This window comes from Anser anser (assembly GCF_964211835.1).
Source record: "Anser anser genome assembly, chromosome: 13".
Taxonomy (NCBI): Eukaryota; Metazoa; Chordata; class Aves; order Anseriformes; family Anatidae; genus Anser; species Anser anser.
Window position 1 is genome coordinate 5,828,371 of NC_139734.1, and position 27,016 is coordinate 5,855,386.

A 27,016-nucleotide genomic window follows, 5' to 3' on the forward strand; every position below is an offset into this window, starting at 1 on the left:
TGATAAAGGAGCGTTGCCTTTGTGATAAGCTGCTTTCCTGCTCCTTTGGAAGGTCAATGGTCCAGTTTTTCTCATACTTTTTAACGTGATAAAGATCAGATGTTCTAAAGTATCACCGATTTGGCTGGGTTTCTGCTCAGTTTGACTAGATAACTGAATTTAGGAGCTGCTTGAATCAGCAGGTAATCAACAGCAGCTGTGGAAACCGTTCAAGCAGACAACTCAATGGTCTTCTCTGTGTGCTTCAGTCAGCAAAGGAGTTCACCCATAGGTTTTCCCCAGGAAGTTGGGAATAGAAGCAGTAGCAGAGCTGGTGCAGGTTCTTTTTCTCTGTTTTGAGAAAAAGATGGATGTCTCCTCCACCTTAGTCTAGAGTAAATCCAGCAGTCATACAATGCAAAGGAAAGTCTCTGCTCTGCCTGTACTTCTGAGTGACCAACTGAGGACACAAATGACTTTGTAACTCCTGTTTCTGTTCATAGTTGATGTCACTTTTTATCAGCTCTTCTTTAGAAAGTGCCCACTGGTTTACCTTAAGTGCTCTGCACACAGAATTGAGCTTTGTTCCTTACAGTTTCTGAGTAGTTTACCTAAAGACACTTAAAATGCACAGCCATGCTGCTTTAGTTTTCAATCTGTTGACAAATGTAATTATAAATGTACAGATTGGCTTTTAGGCGCATGGAATGAGATTACAGTAGAGAGACCAGTTTTGAACATTTGTATGAAGATAAAGTTAAGTTTGAAACTGGCTCTACAGCCAACTGGCAGCCTGGAGCTGCCTCAGCTCAGATTCATCCTGCGCTGAGGCTACCCAGGAATCTCAGATTACAGGTTTAGGGAGTCAGCTGCCAAGAGACTAGTTGCAGTTCCAGATGGAAATGATCTAATTTCAGTGGGAAGAGTATGGAATAAGAAATTGCAGATTGGGTGCCCCATACACACAGTTTCAAATGAGAAAGCAGTAATAGGAGAGGGGGGAAAAATATACAAATAAAAAAAAAAGCAAGTTAAAAACAAATGGGCTAAAATGCAGCAGAAAGGCTTCCCTTTATATGCCCTCTCTGCTACATAGCAAATCAGCTGCTAATGACAAAGTGATAAGTAAGGTTAGTCTACAGGAGAAGACAAGGGCAATTCAGAGGTAATAAGCTTTTTCCAGATACGAAACATTACAACAGAGCAAAACCTCCTCCACAAGCATGATTCAAGCTAGTGAGTAGAAATCCCAACTATCTGCTGTCAAAGAGTGGGGGCAGCAGTCTCCAGTGTCCCAGAAGACACACACTTGCTACAAGGCAAACAGATGAGGCACGGCGGGGAAAAACGAACGCGAAAAGATAGAGAATAAGATAACTTACAGCAATGAGCTGGTAGGAGTTGTTCATCATGGCTATGAGCATGTTCAGCAGCACGACGAGAGAAATGACGTTGTAGGTTCCAAACATAGTGGCTCCAACGAATTCTGTGAACTCATGTCTGGCTTTCACGTTGGTGACATAGAGATTCAGCAGACCGAACACAGACCAGAAGAGTGACTGGAGAGTCTCGAAAAGTCTGAAGGAAAAACAAACACAGATTTTTACTTGGCTCTGGGAGATGGAAATCAATGCCTTTAGGAGCTCTGGATGTGCTGAGGTTGGGTGTCACCCCATGTGAGAGCTCTGTTGGTGGCACTGGAAGCACTCCAGCACTAGGAGCACTCAGGTGGGAATGGATCAACATCGGGAGCTTGGGATGCCACGGAGCAGCTGCTCAGCACAGCCTTTTACTCTCCCCGGGAGGCAGTCTGCACTCCAGCTACAGTGACCCGTTGGAAGAGTTGCATCACATCAACAACATCCACTACCTGGCTGAGAATCACATCCTTGTGAGATGCAATGAGCCTAACTGCTGTGAAAAAAAATGACAAATCCCTTTCCCAATGTTCACACATGCAAAAAGAACCCCGGTATATTCCCTCTAATTAAAACTGGCATGGAGTGACACTGCTGTTACATAGAGATATAACCTCTCCTGTTTAACCAGTGCCTGCATCATTAACATGTCTGCAAACTAAATGCTCACGGAGCCCATGCTCAAGTACAGCACGACCAAATTGCGTGCCACAACAAGGCATCACGAGGGAGGAGATGCAAGAAATCACAGCCTCTTGAACCTTCTGCACTGACGTAGGCTAACAGCTTGCAATTACTCGGACTGCAAGTGAGCCAGGCCAGCTTGCTAGCACCCTGCCTGACAGCACTGCACGTGGCTGAAAATGCTGCTCTTGTTTGTGCAGCAGCTCCCACCCACCGCAGAGCAGTGCCCTCAGTATCATGCTGCAACAATTGATCAGTAATGACTCAGATGAAAGGGAGTCATCGCATTAATTCAGCTTGAGAGGTTTTCTTCTTTTGAAGTCTTCCATCCAGAGATGAACTAGACCTGACCCCCCTGTGCTTTACAGCTGATGAGATCATCCCAGGTCTCCGTTTGCTTCAGCCAGAGACAAGTGACCTTTTGCAATCACGTCAAATACATAATCAGCAATCTAAATAATTGCTCTATTTGGGCTTCTTTGTTTTGGCTTTCCAAAATATGGCATTTATATCATCAAAAAATGACATTTATATGCCTGTTTAAGAGTTCCCATTTTGGCCTGGGGTCAGTAGATATTTTCAAATGCTCTTACTAGAAAAATCAATAAAAATAAATTCGGATACTTTACTTAACATACCAGGAATCTGTTCTCCTGGCTTCTCCAGGCATCTGTTCCTCACATAGCCCCATGCTTTATATGGGGATTTAGTTTCTTTGTGCTTTGTGGACATCGTTTTTCACTGGCCAAAATAACGAAGGCTCTAAAGCAAAAATCCTTTCTCCCAGAAGTCAGGCTGTTAGGGTTATTAAATAAGTGAGGTAATGGTAAAATAAGGATTAAGCAAAGAATGCTAAGCATTTTGCTATTAAAAATAGCGGAGTGCTTGCTATCTTTTAACTTATTTTAACTATTAATGGTGAAAGTACTGATTAGGGTGTAGCCTCAGGAGAAATGGAGGTCCTTGTCATGCTTACATGAAACTGAAATCAGTCTCAGAAGTGCTTAGTGCATTGCCTTGAACTCCCAGTTTTACAACCAGGAGTGTAACTGTGCCCAGATTAAGGCCAATATATTAACATGTGGGCATGTAGTCACAGCTGAGAAATACAGCAAATGGTTTCTGCAGCTTTGCACAGAAGTAAGACTTAAGTCTTTCTTCCTTGTTTAATGACAGGCAAGAACTACAATCTTTTTTCTCTGTTCAGGTGGGGCTCAGCCCAGCTGCCAGCCCAACTCTCCAGTGAGCTCTCTGCAGACAGCAAGGTGCAAGTGGTTTCGTCCTCCCCTTCCTCCTCTTCCTCTCTCTCTTCTCCCTTCTGCAGTTGCCAGAAGCACAGTGCTAAACATACTTTCAAACTGCCTGCCTAGGCAGGAGACACGCTGCTTTCTCAGGGATGCTTAAGCCACACCATAAAAACTTAAATTATTCATGTCTTCACCTCATTGCTGTCACAAAGGAATATTACTTTTCCGTGATCTGTGTTTGCGATGCAGAAAATTTCCTCACCAAAAAAATATGAAACCCTTCCTTTGGGAGTAATAGGAAATAATGCACCAGTAAATAGTCGTCACATTTTAAACAAGCTGCACAAACGCGAACAGTGTCCTGCTTTTCCTTCCCTTACAAAATTAGATCTTATTGTGTGTCTGCCTAGAAATGCTGGTAGGAATCAAAGGGGACTGATTGAAAGCTTTTCATATTTATTCTTCCATTAGGGATGAACTACGAGCAAAGTTGAGGTAACACCAGCTCTGATTTGAATTCACTCTAGTCATGCTTGCTCTCCCCAGCCCAACGATGTAATTTTCTGTTTTGCAGGTTGCTCGTTCTTAGCCATTCACCCATGCTGTGCGTCTGCTCAAGGGCCAAATGTCAGCTTGTACTGGGGGTGTTAATAACGACTATTTAAACTTTTAAGAACATGTTAAATAAATTTCTTAAGCAAGGCTCAAACAAAAAAGTAACTGCAGAGCATTCTGTCCCCTGCCAGGAGACCTCAGTCCTAATGGATCCCCTCCCACTGCGATTTTGTTTTAAACAAACCTCTGTCATAAAGGCTGAGCCCCCTCAGTTTCCTTCCTGTGCTACATTCTCCTTGGCAGGGGGGCTCAAACTGCATGTTAGGGTGAAAATTGTGTAGGAGAAATTGTGGTTTGCATTTAAGCTGATCCACACACTTTCTGTTAAGTGGTTCTGTATCCTTTCTAGTTCTCAAGATGTTGTACCTTCTTACTTACTTGAGAATCTTTTTGTTGTTGTTTTTGTTATTGTTGTTGTTTTTTTTTCTTCCTGCTCATCTTTTTCTTTAGTCAAATCTTGTTTTTGCTTGCTCCACTAATCTGCCAACAGTGAAGTCTGTAAAACAACTGGTTGGCAGTGGAGACAGGTCCGAACCAGAACGCAGAACTGGAATACATCTGTTCAGTGTAGCTCTAGGGAAAGGCACACTCCAGTCCTGAACTTTGTGATTTTGACCCTTCCCGAGCTAGAAGTTGCCACTTAACAAACATTGTGCTTGCCAAACATTTCTCCCTCTGGCTGCTCCGTCAATATGGATGCAGATCAAGGAATAGCATTTGTTATTTAATTCCTTCGCAAGGGCAGCACAACACATTTCTGGGGCATTCCAAACAATTAAAACAGAAAAAAGACTGGAGTCTTTAATTCTGTTTTTCATTAGCACAGTGCAGTTCCATTCACTTCCTCCAGATATAGATGGGTTTAATGAGAAAATTAATCAAGCCTATGGTGTTCCTGCTCTGCAGTGGAAACGGCAGCACATATGGTCTACCAGGACTCTCTGGTTACGAGGCTCTTGTAAGGCTGGACTTTATCCCAGGAAAATCACCCCCTTCTTGTAAGGAGGGCCAATGACAGAGACAATGTTGGAGTCTTCCCTCTTCCAATGTGGTGTCAGCCATCATTTGCTTTTGATAACAGTGCAAAAATGACACGAATCCTTTTTTAACCTCCAGCCTTCAGCTGAAGAAGGGTGGAGAATTATTGGGCATTACGCTAAGTTGTATTTAATTTTGCCTGACGTGGTGGACAACAGTTTTGTTTTGCTTGCTTGCAGGGCGTAGGCCCTTTTCTAGACGGTGCTTTATTTATTTCTCTTCCCTTTGTGTTTTAAGTACTGTGCAACCAGCAAGAACAATCGGATGGGGGCTGATTATTATAATTATTTCCACTATTAGTAATTAAAACAAATAGATCAGAAAGACAATTCATGTTATTTTTCAGCATGTGCTTTGTCTTTCAGCCCTGCCAGCTGTCAGCACAGCGATTTCCATGCCAACCTCTCAGTAAAGTACCAGCATTTCCAGCAAAATGGATTTTGATGTGATTTTAGTCTCACCCCACTGCAAGAGAATCAGAGAAGCCTGTAACTGCGTGTGTATAAAAATGGCCTAGGTGAGACTGTTGTTGCTCTGTCATGTTATTTGTTAATACGTTTTTTTTCATATGTTTATCCCTTGTTTTCTACATTTTGTTTAGCTTTTCCCCCTTTCCTCCAGAATAAGACAAAACAAATACTACAACAGGATACCTGCTTTGTCAAATATCCTGAAATTGTACGTAGCCATCATAAAATTTCAGTTGCAGGATCACATAGAAAAGCTTTTTGGTCCAGAACTAAAATGATCGTCTCTCACTTCCAGACCTAAAAGCCCTTCTGTGACAGCAAAGCTCAGCAGAATTCTCTGCCCCAGTTAACTCACACTTTTCCTGCACAGTTGAGCAGCTCACCTGATATTTGCAAATGAATAAATAAAGACACTTTCGGCACAATGATAAGACAACACGCAAGGGCAGGTAAGAGAGGAGACAGTGTAAGTCACCCTTAAAATCATAAAGGAAAGAACATCTTACGTGGAGAAGGCATTGTTCTGTTTCTCACATCGGATCCCCTTGCAGTTGTTGGGTTCCTCCGAGGCACTGGTCTCATAATAAAAATAAAGCTGGTTCAGTCCATTGGCGAAAGCCAGAAGCACCAGACAGTAGATAAAAAGGAATTTAAGGATGTCTAGCAGCATGCGTCCCAGAGAAATCTGCAAGGGTCCCAGGTGTGAATTTGCTGTAAACAGGGATATGAGACGCAAGGAACTTAAAATGTTGGATATTGCAAAGAGGGCTTCTGCGATGAGAGTCGGGTGCCACATTTCCCATTCCTCCCTTGGACGAGAACCATTATACTGAAAGAAATAACAAGGGTATAAAAGTGAATTATGTTGTCATGATTTTCAGACAACTCGAACACTCACACCTGCTAACACTAATGCTTTACCTGTAAATAAATACTAACCAGGTACTGGTGACACAAGAAGTGCTTTTCAACTCCCAAGTGTCAGTTCAGGAGTCACTGAATTCAGGAATCAGGACCAAAGCTGAGTTGATCGGGGCAGAGATTTAGGTTTAATGAAGCCTTCTTATGAACTTCCTACAGATTTAGACCCCCCAATATGAATAGCTTAGTGGGACCAGCTTTTTTCTAGGGGTTTCTGGTATATGGACTGTACTTAGCCTAAATTTAGATAACAGGCCTTCTGAATTTCGAATTCACTGTGGGTAATGCAGGTCCTTGGGTTCACATGTGATCTTCTTCTCTTTAAACACTTAAAAGGGTTTGGACTGCCCCATAGCAGGTTCAGGTCATTTCCAATTATCTTTTTTCTCTTTTTCCCCCTAAATATTACTGCACCTTCAAAACACTGCTAATTCCAGGAAGAATGAGAATGAAAGAAGGGAATAAGGAAAGCAATGAACGATGGAACACCAGAAGTGGATGCTTTCCCTCCAATGTAATCTCAAAAAGGTACCAACAGCCCAGAACCAAAATGCTGTCTTCGTATTAATTTCCTTATTAGTTAATTTGTCATGGCAATTTTCGGAAAGTACCTAAAGCAGAAGTCCTAATTACAGCCAAAATAATGGATACATTTGAGCACCTCAATTATAAAATTAACTTGGTTTGTAATGTAACCGTAAAAGCAGAAGCATTATCTGAGCCAGGTACAGCCAGATGCAAATAGGTACCATGAAAGAGCTGGTTATACAAATGTAACTTCTCTGGCTTAGCTACACTGCCACAGCAGAATGGAGTCAAAGACATTTTAACATCAAGGAATAATTTATCCTTTTAGCATTTGTTTCTGCTCATTTAACATGTATAAAAAGGCAAAATATGCACTTAGAATTATATTGCTAATAGTATCGCTAAGAGTGTTTAGGACTCTTTAATATCTTTTTTTGTATGTTTCAAAAGGAAATGGTATCAATATCACATTGGCAGATGAGTTTGTAGGGACTTTACATATAAATCTGACGGTCCAATAAATTAATTCACTTTTTTTCAAGGACGCAGCTAAAGCAAGTAGATGTTTCCAACTATTCCTCCGTATGAAGGAGCTGAGACACAATACAAAGGCATTTCAATGCGACCTCTGATTGCTTCTGACATTTCCGAACCGTTGCCTATTCCATGAACATCAGGCCTGACTTTTTTAACTTGATTTGAAGACGGGTCTTAAAATGTTTACAAACAAGCAGACGTTTAAAACTTTTTGCCGATAACCAACAGTAGGGGTGGGTGGTTGTGAACAGCAAGCCTCCCCGCCTAGGGAGCACATTTGCACATTTGTTCGCGATTCTCTTCTGCATGCTGGCTGGACGCAGCAGCCCTGGGGCTCTCTGCCAGGGTAGGAGCACGTGAAGGAATGTGAAAAGCTCTTCTTCATCTCACATCTATTTTTAAAGCAACTTGTTAGGGTCATATTTTGGCCCTTTATAAAGTGATGGTATATCCTTGCTTGGAAAACCGTAGTCACTTTTGAACAGCTCAGCACCACAGGTAACAGAGAAATCGGAGATTTCAGCAGTATCTAATGAAGCTGAAAAGACTGGAGTTGTTCAGGTTAGGCATTGGAAGATGAAAAAGAGCAGAAATGTATACAGAGTAGTACAAGTAAGTTACAACAGACAGTCACATTTACCCTTCCTCATTACATAATTCAATGCAGCAAATGAAAACTGATTAAGAAAGTATTTTTGCCCTATAATTAGGCTGAAGATTTCATTGTTACTAGATAATATTGAGGCCAGGTCTTGGAACCAGTCAAATCGGGGGATAAAAAGTCTCCAGTTAAAAACAAGGATGGAAAACATTAGTGTCGGTATGCAATTTATTTTTCTGATATTTGGCAGAAAGCTAAACGTCCATGTAATCTTTTGAAGTTCCAAGAAACATTAGACTATAGTATACTGGCATGTATACCAGCCTTTTCCAGCCCCGGGCTGTTCTATAAATAACAAAAACCTTTCTAAGTCATGTTGTAAAAGATTTTGAAACCATTATGTTTTAAATCCTCATGTTTCAGAGTGTACTGCAACCTTTAAGCAACGTAGGTCAGGAGGGAACTTCGGGGGCATGCTGTTTCAGAGTTACTGCTATGTAAGATTTTCTGCACTTCTTGGAATGGTCTGACATTGGTCCTTGGCAGGACCAGACCTCAGATTAGCCAGGTTTAATCCAAATGGGTTTGATCTGTACTCAAATGGATACATTCCTGTAAGCATTCTTTTTTGTGCTGGCATATAGGTCTCTGTAGTTAGCCTGTGTGTTTCTGTAGTTCTTGCAAAGTATATAAACAAAGCTGTACTTCCTTTTTATGTGTAGTTTGGCTGTGAGCTTAAATCTCAGTGTGTGACCATGTAAATCTGTGGATGCATGGCTCTTTTAGTAATTTGTGTGTGAGAGAGAGAAAGAAAGAGATTGTTAACATTTTAGGATTTGTTCATGAATGTTACAATTTCCAGTATTTTCTGTATTGCTCACAGTTTAAAGACCAACCTTTCAAGTCTCTAATTTCCTCACTGGTTCTGAATGTTAGGAGAAAAAAGACGTAATCTGTTTCTGCTTTGATGCTGTCACAGAGCTGCCTGTTCAGGGAATAGCAACTGTCTTGAAGCTTTTTCCTTTGAAAACCCAACTCACCACTATGCAGCCTTCTGGATTTTAAAAAGGCTCCGTAGCAGGACTGCTTGCAGAAGGGTTTATGTAAGAGCATTCCCATTTTGGAGTCAATGAGCTCTGTGAAATTTTCAACTCTTTTCCCCTCTGCCTGCATACAAGCTTCGGGGTGGGGGACTACACAGGGTTGCTTTTGGGGATGTGCTTATCCTGGTTTCTAGGAGTGGGCTACAAGAAGTAGCCTTCTGCCTGGGCAAGACCTACACAGTAGCACAGCAGAACTACGAAGTGCATAAGGCTAAGGGGCAGACTATAGTTACTTGATTTACACCTGTGTAATTCCACTAACTGCAGTGAATTTATAGCTGATTCACATCAAGAAAAGAATCAGGCTCAGGAGATGGATGCCATCCAAGCACGCAGCTCCAACTGAAGTCAAAGACAGCCACTGCATAAGGAGCTTTGCAGGAGGCCCTTTGTGTGTTGTCTGTGTCTTTGAAAAACAGAGACAGAGAGAAAGCGCTTCAGGCGATCCTCTGGCTTCAAAACCTGTGCATATGCTAACTTGGAGCATCAGAAATTTATAGATGTGGAAGGTGCTTTTGAGGATGAGCTCTGATGTGCACTCTCACCACAAATGTAACATGACAGTGAGGAATCTATAGTTCTAAAGCTCCAGCGTGCCCCTTTGTCATCTCCTTGCCTACAGTTTAAACCTATATATTCAAGAAGAGAAGTTGACTCCTTTACATCAGATGGAAGCCCCCTACCGGCAGGTGTGCTTTTCTTGGTAGGCTTTTCACAGACTCCTGATAAGTAATCTACAGATCTGTTGGGGCTCACAGACTACATATTATAAATCTTGGCGGGAGATGTTTTCAGATAACCCTATTCTTATTGTTCCTTACTGTTTTATTTAAAAATCATGCTTTCGTGAAGTTTAGCATTGTTGAAAGATGTCAACACGGAAAACAAAACATATCTTTGGCAACTGAGTAGCTACAAAATGCACAGAAGTCTGGAAACTTCTATGCAATGCCCACACAATCTATGTCAGTATTAACCAAAGAGTAGAGATGGGAAGGAAGATCATTCTCCACACAAGTTAATACTTTCCAGGTGAATTTTCAAAACTGGATTGCTTGAAAAGTAGCTTTTCTCTTTGATCTGTAATTTTGTGTCTGATAGCTTCTATCCCATATACTGCAGTTCTCAGAAACAAGTTACAAATTCTCTTGCCCAGGTTACTGTACCTTGACATAGGCAACAATTTTAAGGGAGATAGTTGCAAGGTAGAGGGAGTTCATCGCAAAGTCCATCAGATTCCACCAGTCATGTACGTACTCATTGAATCCACCATCCCACATTTCCTTGATTTCTCCCCAGATAAAACCTGCAGAAAGAAAGAGAGTTCACTGTCACGAGAAGGTATTATTTGCCGTTAAACTACTGTGCGTATGTGATGTGAAAAGACAATTATAAATTAACAGTTTGGAAAAAATGCCTCATCCCTCCTGTCTTGTACAAGTAAAATCATGCTGATTACGAGGCATTTTACAACTCCATTAGGAATGCAGTCTAGAGAGATCCGAGAAAGACCTAGGCTTCCTATGCAGGGCTCCAGATACAAAGACAAGGAGGCTGCCTGAAACATATGTTAATTGTAACCAGTATGAGTGGATTGGCTCAGACGAAATTTGTTTTATATGAACAAACTATTTAAGTAACTGTATTTGTTATGTTTTTCCCATAGATTGTCTGCTCCCACAGTAATTCATTGCTCAGTTGGACAGTACTGATTTTTTTTCTTTCTCTGCAGAACATGCGACACTGGTACCAGCTTGTGCATACCAGTATATTTCCTCCCTGACCTGGAAATATCACACCAGAGAAGGAAGAAGTGAATTCATTCTCTATGCTCAGTTACTGCATTTATACATCTTGCTGCACTGAAAGCCCATTGGGAGTATTTGTGAAAAAAAAAAGGTACGACTCAGCATGGAAAAGGGCACTGCAGCCTGGCATCACATCTCTCAGCAATGACTCACCTAATGTCAAATATGGCTGTGGGTTTTGCGAGGTGAAAATTTGTTCTCAAGGATATGGCCAGAGCCCATCATCTCAACTCTGAAATGCCTTCTGGTAATAATTTGAATAATAATCTGGCACTTGCTAACCTTCACTATTCCTCCCTGCTGCTAGAGGGGTAAGGGTGAGCTTCTGTAGTTCATTATCTGGCATAAAATTTTCATTTTAAGCAACTCGTATGTCCTTTACTTAAGACCTGTTTAAGTACTTTTGAGAGCCTAAGTCCAATTAAAAAGCAAATGGCAGCTAGGCTCCTACATCACCATGCTTCTCAGCATGTCCTCAGAGCCCCTGGTATTTTGAACTAGCCAGTTTACAATATCCTCGCATTGAAGACCCGAAATATGTGTGAAAAGAAAAAAAATATATACCTCAAAGTATATTACTGCTACAGTTACCCAAATGGCTGCCCATACCCAACCACAGGATACCACAGTGGTCACTGAAATGCCACTTGCAGCTCAATTTTAGGACCTGAAAGTTCAACCTGAAGAGCAGATAATGTTGAAATGAACTGCTGCAAACATCCAGGTATCAATCTTAGCTCTTCAGCTGCCAGCCAGCAGGTCAATGGTCAGGCAAGCATAATGTCAAGGCCAATAAGGTAATTTTCTAACAGCTGCCAAATCTTTGCATGCACACAAAAACACAAAATAAATCAATGGAGTGGAGCCTGTTGAAGAACTCATATGCTGTATTTATAGTGAGTTATCATTGCTGGTTACTATAGTTACAGCAATGCTGTGTGTGCCTGTTCTCTCTCTCCTTTTATAGTGGAAGATATTTCATAAATAATAACCTTTAATCTCGTGAAACTGCTCTAATTTCTCCCATTTAATCAACAATCCCCAAACATCCCTATGTATCTGAAACAAAGGAACTAAAAAATAAGAAGAGAGAACGGTGACAGGCTATTTTGAAAGTTCTTTTTCTATGGATTATCCTTTCATCTGCACATCAATTTTGCTGAAGTGCCCACCATTTCCTTCAATTTAAACTGTGAAGTGAAGGATAAAGAGCAGAGATCACCTAAGATCAGAAAAGACATTTAACCTTCTCAGCTTAAGTTTCTACCAACACGTACACCTCAGTGCCATAAGCCAGGCTAGGAAGGTAACGAGGCTTGAGTTACCATTTGGAAGTTGTGATGGAGCTACACAAAGAGCAAAATGCCCTGGGTCGGGATGGAAAGTGATTTGTAAGCACGTTTGCAACTCTAATTTTCTTTCTGCATTTTCCATCAGCAATTTTAGTTTTGGCACAGAGAGCAGCTAGGCGTGCTTGGCACAGAACCAGCCTGATCCTGAGCCACCACAGAAAGGAGGAGCCGGGTCCTGGTGTTACCCCAGGAGAGGAGCCAGCAGGCACGGGGATGCAGAGGTGGACCCATGAGGAGCAGCGAGGAGCCCCAGGGAGAGCTCTGGAGATTGAGGTTTGCTGAGAGAGGTGTCCCTTCTTCTTCAGTGGCTCTATCCACTTCCTCCCATCCCACCTCACCACCTCACCTGTACCTCCTACCCTTGGGGGACCCGGACACCCCTGTTCTTCAGTTATGCTTGCCCAAGCCAGACCAGAATAACAGCCTCAGCTTTAACCTGCTCATAATAGACAGCCCCTTCTTCTTCTGCTTATATTAGGGCAAATCAATATTGATTTGGTCAGTGTTTATCAGCACATGGGCATAAGGCAGCATGAGATTTATCTTCCCTTTTCTGCTTTCCTGCAGGCTGTTTGGGAGCCCAGGTACCTGCATGCTGAGTCCCGGTGCAGATCAGCGAGAAGGCAAAAGCAGAGGCAAGTCCTCAGCTCTGCCTCCTGCCATGTACCAGCAGAAGGAAGCCGGCATTCAAGTGACATTATTTGTCACTAGCATGACCCAGAAGCTAATTCCTATACCCGCTCCTTGCACAGTGCATGTGGGAAGCAGGGAGGGAGCTCTGCCTGCTGAGGTTTACTCAGGGTCATCTATAAAGGCATGTCAGATGGCACCACGAACAGCAGAAGAGCCCTAGGCCAACAGGATCTGTTGTTCCAGAAGGAGCCCAGCTGTTTCCTGCAGTGACTGAAGTTGGCTGCCAAATCTCTTTACACGCTGCTGATGCTGAGCTCAGGAATGAGTCTCCACACAGTTGCCATGGGCGCGAGTCAGGAGACTGTGGCTCAGGATTTTTTGGGGTTTCTCATTTACCTAGAACCCAGGGCAGGATCAGCCACTCCACAATGGTGGGAGGCGGGCCCTGCATGTGAAGGTCGGTCCTGACGATGTGCTGCGATGCCAGCAGGAGCATGAAGAGAAAGGTTAGGTACGAGCCGGTGTGGCAGATAAACTTGATAAATGGCTTTTTAATGAACAGTCCCAGCCTGCTCTTCGGTGCAATCAGGTATGCCACAGATAGCACAGGGAACAGCAGTCCGATGGTGACACAGGTCAAGAGTTTTACTGCCCAGTGTTTCCGCCTCCATCCTGGAAAACCGTCGTACCAAAGCGTTGCTAGTAGCTGCTGGCAGTTTGGCTGAGCAACAAACTGAGGAAGAGAAGAGAAAGATTATTACAGGCTGGTACTTCATGCGTGCTGCCCCTTGTGATATGTGTCAGGGCCCACACAGATCCACATGTACAACCTGGGGCTTGTATGGGGCAGGAGAACATATTTTAGGGACAGACAGAAAAAAGGAGGGAGACTTCCCTCTGTTTTTCTTCACAGGATTTAAGATTTCTTCTATGAGGTCTTTTCCATTTGAAACATCCTATCAGTCACCCACCACACATAAAGCCTCGTGCAAAGGTGCTACAACTAAAATTCCTATTAGCTTTTTCTCTTCCCCTGCTTTTTCAGCACATTTCAGCACATTTCAGGTTTCAACTGTGTCAAACGAATCACTGTCAGCATCTTAAGAAGTAACTACAAGACAAGGCAGGAGGGAAAAGATGTAAAGCTCTGTGTTTGTGTGTGTGCATGTGTCAGAGAGAGGGAGAGAGGACGTCTCCAGAAGCGTGTGGGGTGCTACACATGATTTGTGTAAGGATGCCCGCATATGTGCGTGTGGGCCGGGCTGGGCATGAGACAGCCTGCAGTAATGTAAAGTTCAGCCAGGTGACATCTGCTGGGGAGCAGGACAGCACGTTTGTAAACGTGCCTCGTTACTAAGAGAGTGCTTGTAGAAGGTAAGAGATTAAGCAGAGGCAAAAAGAAACCTTTGATCACACTGGCAAAAAAAAAAAAAAGATGCTTGAAAGTTGACTTTCACTCTGTGAGAACCAGCTTTGTGATAGCGATTTATTGCATCTCAGGGACTCCATACCACAAATGCTCAGGTTGCAACTACTTCTGACAATTTTAATACCTAACAGCCTTTGGAATCAGAAACTCAAGCCAAGATATTTCTGGCCTGTGCCAGAAGACTTCATGTTCTTGATTATACCTGGGCAGCCCCATGATTTTCAGAACTTTTCAGACCCAGAGCTAATTAGAGATGTCTGCAAGATCAAGACAACTGTGTTTGTGTATTTGATTTCTAACCCATCGTAAGGAAGTTGAGCGCTGGCAGAGGCTGCCCAGAGAGGCTGTGGAGTCTCCTCCTTGGAGATCTTCAGACGGGTCTGGACGTGGTCCTGGGCACCCTGCTCGGGGTGGCCCTGCTGGAGCAGGGGCTGGAGCAGATGGGCACAGAGGTCCCTGCCAGCCTCCAGCAGCCTGTGAAGTTACCCCTCCTGATCTGCTGAACTCAGGTTTGTCACTGGGCTCTGCGAGTTCCAAAGTGAACCTCAACTAAGACGACACTGCTGTTCATTACACCTGGCTCATCTCTATTTAACAGGGAGCTCTGGGAGGGATGGCGTGCTAACGTGCTATCTTCGTGTAGTGCTCTCTTCTATCCCCGTCAGGGAAGCTTGATTTTATCAGGCAAAGCACTCTTTTCCCACTATAACTTAAAACAGCTCTTGGAAGAAAGATGCCATGGTGGCGGCAAAGGGACTGGCTTCTGAATGCAAGGGTTTCCTTCTGCACCTTCAGCCCCAGCAGAAACTCCTGTGCAGACACTAGTCCACCCAGTGCAGATGCAGCCAGGGCTAAGAACACATCAGCCACCTCGTGTGCATTTATGAGACACTTACTTACAAGGCTCTCCTCGTCACATCTAAAACGTTTGTACCTAGAGTTTGCCACCAGGAGATCACATCTGGTGTGAAAGAGACGATTTCTTAATGCAAGTTTCAGCACACGCCTGTATCTTTTAAACACCCAAGCCCTGCCAGAACTGCCCAAAGTTATTTAGTGTACACAAGGACTTTTCACGTGCAATTCTCAGAGTGCTCTACACAAGCAGAGCACGATCCTGCCACGTTCAAAACAGCCAAACCAACGCAAAATAAAAGGGAGCAATGAGCTAGCAGTAGCAGACGAGCGAAGGCAGTGGGAGGAGGCGATGCTGGGGTCTCCTCAGTCCCTGATCCCACAGCACGAGGCAGCGGTGGCATCGCAAGCCCCCATTCTGATGGCAAGTGGTATTTGGAAACACCCTGCAGAGCTCCCACAGTGCCAGAAGACCAGGAACAACGTACAGCAAGAGGGAAAAAAATCAAATAACAATCTCCTTTCTCTCCAGCTCTTACATCTTACCTAGTTTCTTCTGAATATGGATTTTTGGTGTGAACGGTGTTGTAGAAAGCAAAGTAACATGTCACAGAAGTTAAGCAAGGTCATTTCTGCAGTTCTTTTTGAGTTTTGTGAATGTATTTTCTATTTTGTAACTGGTTGGTTATATCAGAATCAGACCGGTTTTGGACTGGGCAATTCAAAGACATGGACTGACCAAAATTAGTACTGAAACTAAAATCTCCAAGAGGCGCAGCAGGCAGTTATGAAGCTGGATGTTTACGTGTTATTACTGCAGTAAACACGACTGCTGCATCTGACATACGAGTGACACAGCAGTCCAGAGGGTATCAGAAAAGAAAATCAGAAGCACCTTTGATTTGGAACTAACTTCACAAGCACACACAGCAGGAACTGGACAACAGTTGATATGGCAATGATCTCCAGAAAAAGCAAAGACCTGTTGCCCATAACTACCAGAAAATGGTATTGTAAAATCCCAAATCTGGGGACAGAGATGAAAGAAACGATTCTCCAGAAACTGAAAAAAACACCAAGCATTGATTTTTGCTTGGTTCATTGGTTTTTAATCTGTTGTTTCAGAAGGGTCAACGTGTTATGTTTAAAAGCTAGAAGATAGGGAGGGTTATGCTGCTGGATTTTTTCATTTAAGATCACAAAGAGGAGCTGTGACCGGACATGTTCTGCAGTAATTTACATGGTAATAGACACTGCTATTTCTCAGAGATGAGGTATAACTTTTTTTTTGAGGGGGAAAATGTATAAACACTTTTTTTTTTATCACATACGATAGAAAGCTTTAAGGGGAGAACAAATCTGTTTTTCCCTTGAGTCAAAGTCAGAGTCATTTGAGAAATCAAATGACTATATGTTCCTCTGGTTGCTGTGCAACTTGCGAGCATCTCAGAAGTGCCTCCTCTCTGCCTAATAGCTCATTTATAAAATCTGCTTTCCATGCCGTCTCTGATGCTCGTTCTTCAAATGGAGAGAAATTCACACATCATGAAAGGCCAGCTTTAAAGATCAGCTTAGCAAAAGGGAACAGAAACAGAAAAAGCCATTAAATTTTCCAATCAAGTCCATCCCAACCTCACTAAAAATGGCCTGAGGGAAATTTTAAGCACACCACACACACAGGAAAACCTCCCTAATGTCACAAACCGTCAAATGCTGCTTTTCTTAAAAAGAAAATACCAATGCACATAACTAATGCACGTTTCTGCTAACTCATCTTAGCCCAACTCATTAATCACAGATTTAAAATTAGTAGCTACTACGGCTTAGATCTTACGTGGTGCAAAGACTACGGCTGGCTGAAATGCAGTTTTTCTGGTGTGCATAAACACCGGAAATCTGAATTATAATGAAAAAGTCAAAGAAGCTTTTGGTGTGCTGACTACAGAACCAATTGTCAGTAATTTCACGTTAACTTGAGAGAATATGGCTAACAGCTACTTCCCTAGGTAGTGCTGTGAATGGCAGTCTCATCTTTGTTTCTAGGCGTTGTCACCAGAACTCGCTGACTAAACCATCAAATGCTCAACTCATTAAAGATCATCTAGGGCTAAATCATTACACATGAAATACCAAACCAGGAAAAAGCTCAGCTTTAGCCCTTTTGAGGTGTGAAGTAACCCAAAACTGTAACAGTGTTGTGGAACTTTTCATCCGTAATTTGCAATTTCTTTATAAAGTTAAGGAAACAATCTTATTTCTACTTTGTGAATAGGCAAAACTGAGAGCTGGAAAAGCAAATTGACTTTTCCGACATCGGTTATGCAAAGGCCTTTCCTGAGCACAAGCTCCATTTCCATGTAGGTAGGGTCCCAAAGACATTTTTTCATCTTTTTTTCAAAGCCTTTCCATTTGCTGCAGTTAGAAATAGCGCGTGTGTATATCACAGCCTTTTATCATTTCACATGAACATACTGTATGCGACAGGATTTGGTACCAGTTAAAGTTTCTGCACCGTGAGAAGCCGAGAGCTTGATCATTTCAAAAACTGCATATTGTCCCAGTTTTGTAGGTGGCCCAGAATCAGTGGCAGATGTACTGTAGCGGGCGCTGTGTTTGGGAAGATGAGCATATGACTTGCGGTGTGCTTCTCCAGTATGGAACGGGCACCGTATCGATACTGCTGCATTGTAGGAGCCTCCCATGTCTGTTACAGGTGTCATCATCCCAGAGACATGATGGACAACGCTCTGACAGCTGTGTTAACGAAAAGAAAGGCTTCTAAAAGGTGGCATTTATATGCAATTCAACTAATGCATGAAATAAACATTCTGTGCTACAATGCCTGTGGCATAACGTTGCCTGGGCTGGTGACTTCCTGTAGACAAAGCCACTGATGCGTTTCTTTGGGAGGAAATCTGAAGAGCAAGCTCCTTCTGCATTATCTGTGAGCAGAACCTGTCCCTAGCTGAAGGTGAGATTCACTTCATGACTAGTAAGATGCAACTCAGCGTACTTTCTTCTGAGGTCAGCACCATTGTGCCAGCATCAGGCAAGACGCTTCATTTGGCCTCTGAAAACGGGGATAAGTGTCTTCACCTTTCCAAGAAGTGAGATCTGCAGCTTCAGACACGGCTGGGAAACACTTTGAGGGCAGAAACTGCTGCTACACCAAGTCTTTTATGTTTTCTCTTTCTTCTTTCAGTCTTGCCAGGGTGTTTGTGTAACATTTGGCTTGCAGCTGGTTTGTGCTATTAGAGAATTTCATTCTCGATGCTCATCATACTCATTGTCACCTGATCCCCTACCAAGGGGAATGTTTTTAAGGGAAGACAGCAGCTGCTGGATGGAGTGTCTTTTTCTTAATATCTAATCTTTACTGATGTTTTTATGTCACCTAGATTCTATTTCTTGGGAATTAAATGCTTTCTGCATGCTGTGCCATTAATATAAATATCAAACACAAAAATTATATTCCACCCCCCCTCCCCTTATCTATGGGGAAATCCCTTATCTCTCACAGTCATAAGTAATTTAGGATCAGACACAGATGGGCTGAGATGTGAATGCCTCAGGGAGCAACTGAAATAGCTCCCTGATAGACATCACAGGGGCTGAGCACAGTATCTCTCTGCGTTTATTCTGATTATCGTGACGGCTGCCAACAGGCTCTTCTGTTTGGAGTTTGTTGGAGTTCTTTTCTGTACCCTTGCTGCAGACAGTGATAGTGAATGCTCTTCATAGATGAATAAGCACTAATTTATAACTACACAGCCCCGTGTTAGTAAGCCGGACTGCCTTCTTCTGTTAGTCAGCTACAGCAGCTCCCAGGGAGGTTACCACTGAGAGCCAAATGTGGCATGGGAGCCATGAAATTAAGTTTGCTTTCCCTGTCTGGCACTCATTTTGACAGGTTAGACCTCACCAACAGCTCCATATCCCACAGCAGCTATCCGAAACCTGGTAGCTGAATGCAGCATTTTCTGCAGTGTTACTGCATTTCGGGTTATTATTATTTTATATGCTATGTATTACTTATTATAAGCATTATATTACATTACACTATATTATAATATTATATAACGACTATATTCCATAGCAATTATCCAAAACATAGCAATTGAATAGCTGTAAGGTTACTGCGTTTGGGGGTATGATTATTTGTTGCTGCCCTTTACAATTAAAGCTATTCTGGCTTTATTTCAGATTTCCAGGCAAACTGAGCTCCGTTTTGCAGTCTGTGTGACAGTCAGGTAGCTGCAGTGTCTGATGCAGTAGCGTAAGTATGTACTTCAGCTACTGCTGCAAGGAACGAAGGTTTCCTGTGAATCCAATCCTGCCATGAGAAGGATAGATGCCATTGCCATTCTCCACTCACTGTGCATCCTGCCGGGTTACTCCCTGCACTCTCTCCCTGGCAGTCCCCAGGTTGAAGGGAGATGTCTCTGAGGACACCCAAGCACCCAGTGCTGGTGAGTGTGGTGTGGCCAGGCAGGGCGGGGAGCAGCAGCTCTGTGCCCCTCTCACCCCACGCACATCGATACAGCTCTGCAGGTGGGCTGTGGGAGCTCAGCCTTCCAAACTCGAACTTCCAGCATCAGTTGATTAGAATTTCTTTCCTTCTGTGAAGACGCAGAAGCTCCTTACTCTAACTTGGACTTCAGAAACATGAACTGGTGTACAAAACCCACACACTTTTAAAATAGCCTTTTTCCTGCACTCCCAAATCCTCCAGATGTGCCTGCTCAGAACCAAGGAGCACAAGGCACTTCTAGCGCGACAGAAGAACCATTCTGCCTCCGTTTTGTAACCAAAGACAAGAAAGGAAATGAGATTGTTTTATCAGTTTGAATGCTCTTAAAGGAAATTCCAGTGGGCAATACTCAAAGAGCTACATCTCTAAATTAGCCCAGAAACAGAAGAAAGTAACTATCTGTGGCCTAATTTGATGTCTGCTGCAGACAGCCAGTAAGCCCTATGAGATCAGATATTCTACATAAGAAATAGCAGCCTCCTCAAGTTTGCAGTGTTGCAAACAGTGAGATGAATAAGAAAATCCTCTTTTGTAGCACATTTCTTTTTTAAGTTCAACCTTGTTAATGACTGCAAAGTTATTTACATTCTGCTGCTGAAGCATGAACTGCAGAGGGTAAACACCTAATGGCTGTTCATCCTGTTAATTAAGTACTTTCTGCAACAGGGAGAGAAGGGAAGAAATGAAACAAAGAAGTTGGAGGAGAGGCTGGGTAACTCAGAGAGAAGAGACTACAGCTCAACATTCTTCATCAGGCATTTCCAAGAGATAATCTATTTTCTTTTTTTTTTTCCTTTTTTTTTTCTTTTTTTTTTCTTTTTTTTTTTTCTTCAGGGAAGTACAGGATGAATATCCTACCGAAAACAGCTGCTACTCACATGTATGTTACTCCTCACAGCGAAGCACTGATGCACATCCAAATGGCAGTTATTCCTGCCATTAAGATCACTAGCTCAGCTGGAAGAGTCCTTCAGGGAAACCTGGTGCTACCCAAATTGCTCAGATCCTCTGCTGGTGGATAAAACAAACTCCAGATCCTCCACAGATGAACATATGGCCTTAAATTACACAGAATTTTGTCTAATCTGTTCTTAAAATATTTTAAGTGGTGATGACACATTAATCTCAACTATAGGTCTCCTATCCCTAACACATTTCTTGACGGTAGCAGACACGAACTCAGTTTAAGTTATAGCAACTGGAAAGTCACTAGTGATGTGAATGCTGACAAAAAGCAAGATCGAATAACTGCTAAAATCCTGCCACAGTTCCATCAAGATCACAGTTTTCATGAATTTATGCTGGATTGGTTTAAATATTTAAATAAAAGATGTCCCGCATGTTCTAGGACAAAGGTAGAAGCTTGTAAATCCTGAGTGCCTACTCATGGAAGAAGCAATTAACAAAGTATTTAAGCTTGAGATTACCTCCACCTCTATTCAGAGTGTTTAAATGTGTGTTTAGCTATAGATTTTTATTTATAGCCCATGCCAGCGGGATGTAAACATGGGCATAAATCCTGCCCTGAATAAAGGCAAGCTGCTGAACAGTGCTCGTGGAGGCCACCCTGCTAGCCAACAGCCCACAGCCCAGCTCTGCTGGGTCAGAGCCTGAGCGAGAGGCCAGGTAAAAGAAAGGAGCCTTGCAGCAGGAGAAGCAAAAATTTAGAGCATGCATTTTAGCAGAGAGCAGAACAGAGTTGATAAATAAATTCCTGCAGAACCAATTCCAGAAAATATTCCAGTTCTGTTACAAAGATTACCTAGGCACAGATTCAGTTCCCAAAGGTGCAGCACAAGGAGGTGCTGAGCCCAAGCGATGAGGGTCAGTTAATCCACATGGCACTAAGCGATTTCCAAGAGCCGAGCAGAGGCTATCAGACACATTGCACAGAAGCACCGAAAAACCACTCAGGCTAAAAACCGCTTAGAGACAAACCTTGCAATCTTTCCTAAGTCCTCTTGCAGACAGCACTTCAAGAGTTACAGGTCTTGCAAGTGAGTACCGGGAGCTCCCTCAGGCTTCAGAGGAAGTGGAGCAGGTACTGACTTTTAAAAGGCTGGGTTTATTCTCCCGAGTGAATTTTTAACATTTACATTAAATAAGTGACAAGTAAAGAAAACATGAGAATTTTAAAAGTCATTCACAAGTATCTTTAAATACATACCTACTTTATCCTATTAGTGTTAATAAAAACTTCTAAAACATTTCTCATTTGTTTCCTTTCTACGCCTGAGAAATGTCTATTTTGAAACTATTTAATTTTGGTTCCCTTTTTCCTTCTACCTTACCTTCTCTTGAGTAAATTTTCTCCAATATCCAGAAAAGAACAGACCAGCATGCTGCAAACACTTCTCACACCCCTGGGAACCTCTGACGGCTACCTCTGAGTAATATCACTGTTGTAGGGTGAGGAGGACATATTCCTCGCTGCAGGATGTTTGCTCAACTGGCCAGGGGTTGGAAAGAAAGAATAAGGACACAAAAACTGTAGTCCCAGCTTTTAAATGCCATTCTGCACAAGATCTCAGCTAGGGGGGGATGATGAATAACCCATCTATCCGTCTCACTTGTCTCGGAGTGAAGAAGTGCGACGTAACCATGTTTTCAATCATGAGGCATCTACATGGCTCGTCTGGATGATGATGGATCTGAAGTATGCGCGAGAGGCGGAAGGGGAGTGGAATCTCAGTTCCTTTGTCTATGGAGTTTTGTAACACTCTTCACTAAGAGACAAAAATGAAGCTGAAATTCACAGAAATCAGATAATTAATAATGATAATTTCTATATCCAAAAGGGAGAGTACACAGCAATATTCTTCCCAGAGTTCATTATTTTGGGGTATCATTCAAAGCGAAGTATGAAATAATACGATATACTCTTCTAGACTGATGTACAGTTGATTCTGAAAGATACTCTAGACCTTCAGACAAGATAAGACTGAACGCTGCTCACACAATATCCAAGGTGTCACTTCTCCTTTCCAGTTTCTGTTGTCTGTGGAAAGCCAATCAATCATGTCCCGCTTTTGGCTTCCCTCCTCTCCTACTAGCAACAAGACTGATGGGATAGATGAAGTAAAGGGAACTGACAAACTCACTAAATCACTCTTAAAACTGTTACAATCCCTTTAGCTTTCAACATATTTCCTGTCTTTGTCCAAGAGACCATTTAAGTTAGAAGCACCAGCACCAAAAATGACTTAACGAATGATCCAGGCATTTACTGCCTGATACATGTTACCCTAATTCAAGCAGAGTCCTTGTCCTTGACTGACATAACAGTCTTATGTTGTTTTTTTCAAATCTGTGCATGGCAAGATTAGTCAGAGATGATTTTGCCGTCAAAAGAGAGTCTTCTGCAGTTCTGTTCTGCGACAGCTGCAATATGTGCCTAACCTTCATCAAGTTAGAACATTTTGGTATTACATGAATAATATACCAAATAATACTGTTTCCTCAAATAAACATTCAAGTCCACTTTGTCAAACTGATGAACCATCAGTCCTCTGAATATTTCTTCTTCTTCTTTCCAGTCTGGGGAGACATTACACTAAGATGCCACTTCTCTTAATTTCTGTAACACAATGCAGCTGTAGGGGTTAGATTTCCACACTCATTTCCAGAACTGAATGAATAAATCTGGCAACGGCACAACCCTTACAGGAGGGGTACGTACCACTCACCCCACTGCCCCGGCAGCAATCAGCAGGAAAAAAAACCTGTGTTAGGAGTGCAAATGTGGACAAGTGTCCCCACCTGTCACCCCAAAGTCCTGACACTGCTGATAACAGCTCCATTGGTGCCACATGCACGGAAGATTTTGCAATGCAGTCGTCTGCCTGCTGGGACTGAGTCTGAGACAGAACAGCTTCCTTTAGCACAGGCCGCTGTTCACACATCAGATGGCAACTTTGCTGCGTACGATACCAAACAAATGCCAATGGAAAATGAAAGGTGACAGTCGGGCACTGGGTTAGAAACCCCTCACCTTATGTCCAGGTTTGCGGTGCAGGATGGACCGGGAAGTGGTGTAACCACACCATCTCCACTACCTAATACCCTGGGGGATATGGATGTGTCAGGTCATGAGAAAAGAAAAAAGCTCCCACAGGCAGCAGCTCTGCCTCCCCCCATCTAGTCCTAATAAAGATCTTTTCATGACACGGAATGATTTCCTTCTAGAAACCTGAAAGCACAACCCTGTTTATTAATCTGAGCTGTGCAAGTGCACTGAAGAGCTAGCTTTTTATTGTGCCTTTAAGGAGCACAATACAAATACTCAGCCTTGTATCATTATGCCTCCAGGCAGTGTGGCAAGAAAACAGACAAAACCAGGGGAGAACAACTTAGCCCTGGCTGCAAGCAAAGAAGGATCTGCGACTATCCATCAAAATACCTGAGTGGCTTTCAAAACAGGTAAACAAGGTGCAGTAGATGAGCTCTGATTTTCACAGACCTCGCACTTCATTTTTCATGCACTTCTGATATTTTTAAAAGCTCTTGTTATACGCTAACTGAAGGGCCCTTAGAAATTCACCAAGTTTATGCACGCTCCCCGGGGAAGGATGCTGTGCTTCTAACCGCAGCCACGCAGTTGACGGAGTCAAGACACAGCTGAAAAATATGTGGCATGGCAGGAATGATTATTCATTCACTCCGGTACTGTATCTCAGGAGGTACTTGTCTATGTAAATGACTTGGAAAAATGAACTGGAACTTTTGAAGCTTCATCCTGAAGAGCAAACAGCAAAGAGCACCATTTCTGAATTAGAAAAACAAACAATTCCATTTCTCTCCTTCCCTGTCATTGATTTAGAGTACACTGAGTAAGAGAGACTAAGGTTACAGGTTCTGAAAGGGAATTTCATGCCGCCCTTTGATCTAACTCAGTGAAAGTGCTAAGCAAAACAGTCTTAGATAAAATACATCTTTTCTGAGTGCTTTGCATTGTGTGTGTTTCTTCCAGACATCTCAATTGAACCTGCAAAGCCATCTGCAACTACCAGCACAGGAAAAATACAAAGTATTAAAAACCCACTACTGTGATGTTCTACTTCATTTTGAAGACGTGAATGACCTGTGATGGAGAGCAGGACGGCTGGAACGGGCTGAGTGTATATTGGTACTATGGGTACTGCAGCTTAGCAGAACGCTGTATCTGCTTTGCAGAACTTCAAATTACTCTGCAAGGAGTCACCTGCTCTTTTAGACCCGATTAGCTGCTACAATACGGTTGCTTTACATTATTTTGGCAATGTAAAAACATTAAAGGACGCAGAAATTATATCTGAATTCAGCCTATGTTCTTATTCTTTAATACAGTGACAGTACACTGTACATACAACCGTGTGTAAGTGCCTGTCGAGATCCTAAGAGATGACTTCTCCCCATCTTTTCTTAGAAATACAAACAAATTAACAAATGCAGAGCTAACTTGGTGCCAGAAACAGCACAGTGAAGACTGAAGCCTTTTTGTGTTAAGTCTTCAGCACCTTTCTTCTTCCAAATTAGTCATGAATAAAAGAATATGGAAAGCAGTAATATGAAGATAAATGCCATATACTACAGAGCATTTATGGGAAAGCCTACTTGTCTCTAAGCACATGAACTCCCACGATCCTACAAAGATTATTTCTTCTGAAAGTGGACCCAGAGAAGACTGATGTGTCAGTGCTGGATCTAGCTCATCATGTTTCACGATGTACTACAGATGCCCTCATTTTTTTTTCCTAATATTTTGTGACTGCCATGCAAACAGCAACCACAAATATTAAATCTTTCCTATCTTCCAAAGAAACTATCAGGGCTCCTCTGTAATCTGACCCTGACGACACAACCATTCCACACTTGAGATGAGGTGGAGAGGGAGCCTGGGAACATTGCACAGCACGTACAATGTACTAATATCAAATATATGCAGTGTTGTATGTTAATATATATTGTGTATATGCAACGTATACAAAGCTACATTAAGGCACACTTTAATCTTTCCTGTATAACTGATTTTTTTTCCTTCTGTGTGAACAGTAATTTACCTTCTAGGATCTAGGGGCTTATTGAAAACAAACATGAAAAACAGGATTTTTTTTTCCCAATTTTTGGTCCTCTCCCAAAGGAAAAGGGTTTCCTTCCTTGTAAGCAACATCTTTGTCAGTTTATAAAACACTTAGCACATGTAACATTTGGGGGAATCCAAGTTTGTACCTTTTTTTGTCGAAAAAAACTGGGAGAATTGTCTACCCTTCTGAAGATGAAACCCGTACCTGTGCCACGAGGCATACATGCACCTGCAGCCTGGATGATGAGTGATTCAGGTCTTCACAGCCTGCCCTGGGCCGTGCTTACAGGGCAGAGGGATTTACCTGGGGATACAGGCTGAGATGGACCCGTTGTGATGATGCCAGGATCTCTCAGAAGGTAGGGCCGAAGGAGCTGATGTGGTTCCACTCACTCATCAGCCCTCCTTCAGGCTGCTCACTGCGAAGACTGAGGGTCTCAGGCCAGATCTAAAGGTGGAGTTGCATATACCCCGACGATGTTTACTGGATTCAGTCCAGGGAACAGGGAGTTGTGTTCATGGTGGGGCAGATTGCTAATTGTTTGCTAAAATTAACATACAAGACCAGATTTTTCTCCAGTAGTTAGGAGAAACTGCCAAAACATGCCGATAATTTAGCAGTGGAGTTTCAAAATGCGTCAGCAAGATAAGTGTCTGATCTCCAACAGGATTTAGGCACTTAACCAAATTATACTCTGTTTAAAATCTTATTGCCTGCTTACCTGCATATTTAGCAGCCTAACTAGCTTTGAAAACCTTTTCTCCAAGGGTTCAGAGCCCTTTCCTCCAGGGCTCTCTGGAGCACAAACTGTCCATTGCTGTCCAGGTTTTCCCATCAGGATTTTTTCCAGTCCTGTATGTTCACTGCCAGAAATCATCAACCTGCACTAGGAACTTGAATGCTGTTATTTTTCTGCATCTAGAGCAAAACCAGCACCTACTCTTCAGTAGCAGAGTGCAATGGAAAATAAAAAAAAAGCACAGTGAGTTCATATGAAATGCCTTGGAGAAAAAACACTGAAAAACATGTCTCGTAAAAGACTACTCTGAATTTCCAGCCTCCTTGTGTTGGTACAAAGCAAGAGCAACTCTAAGATCTGTTCCCTACCAAAAACACACAGCAAAGAACCTCTGTCCAAAAGCAATGATCTTTTTACCAACTCCCTCTAAACAACTTCTTTAGAAAGAATCTAGAAGTTGAACATA

The 27,016-nt window shown here is 42.6% G+C and overlaps 1 protein-coding gene across 3 annotated transcripts in view; it reads right to left on the bottom strand.

Annotated features, from left to right (window-relative positions):
* The window catches only part of TRPC5 (transient receptor potential cation channel subfamily C member 5), a 99,871-nt gene that overhangs the window by 24,876 nt on the left and 47,979 nt on the right, over positions 1-27,016 (bottom strand). For all 3 annotated transcript variants that reach the window (XM_083797343.1, XM_083797345.1, XM_083797344.1), the window contains exons 4-7: positions 13,331-13,667; positions 10,308-10,447; positions 5,958-6,280; positions 1,362-1,557 (exon numbers count right to left, since the gene is read on the bottom strand). In XM_083797343.1, the coding sequence (XP_083653469.1) occupies positions 1,362-1,557; positions 5,958-6,280; positions 10,308-10,447; positions 13,331-13,667 (996 nt within the window). The remainder of the gene's footprint in view (positions 1-1,361; positions 1,558-5,957; positions 6,281-10,307; positions 10,448-13,330; positions 13,668-27,016) is intronic.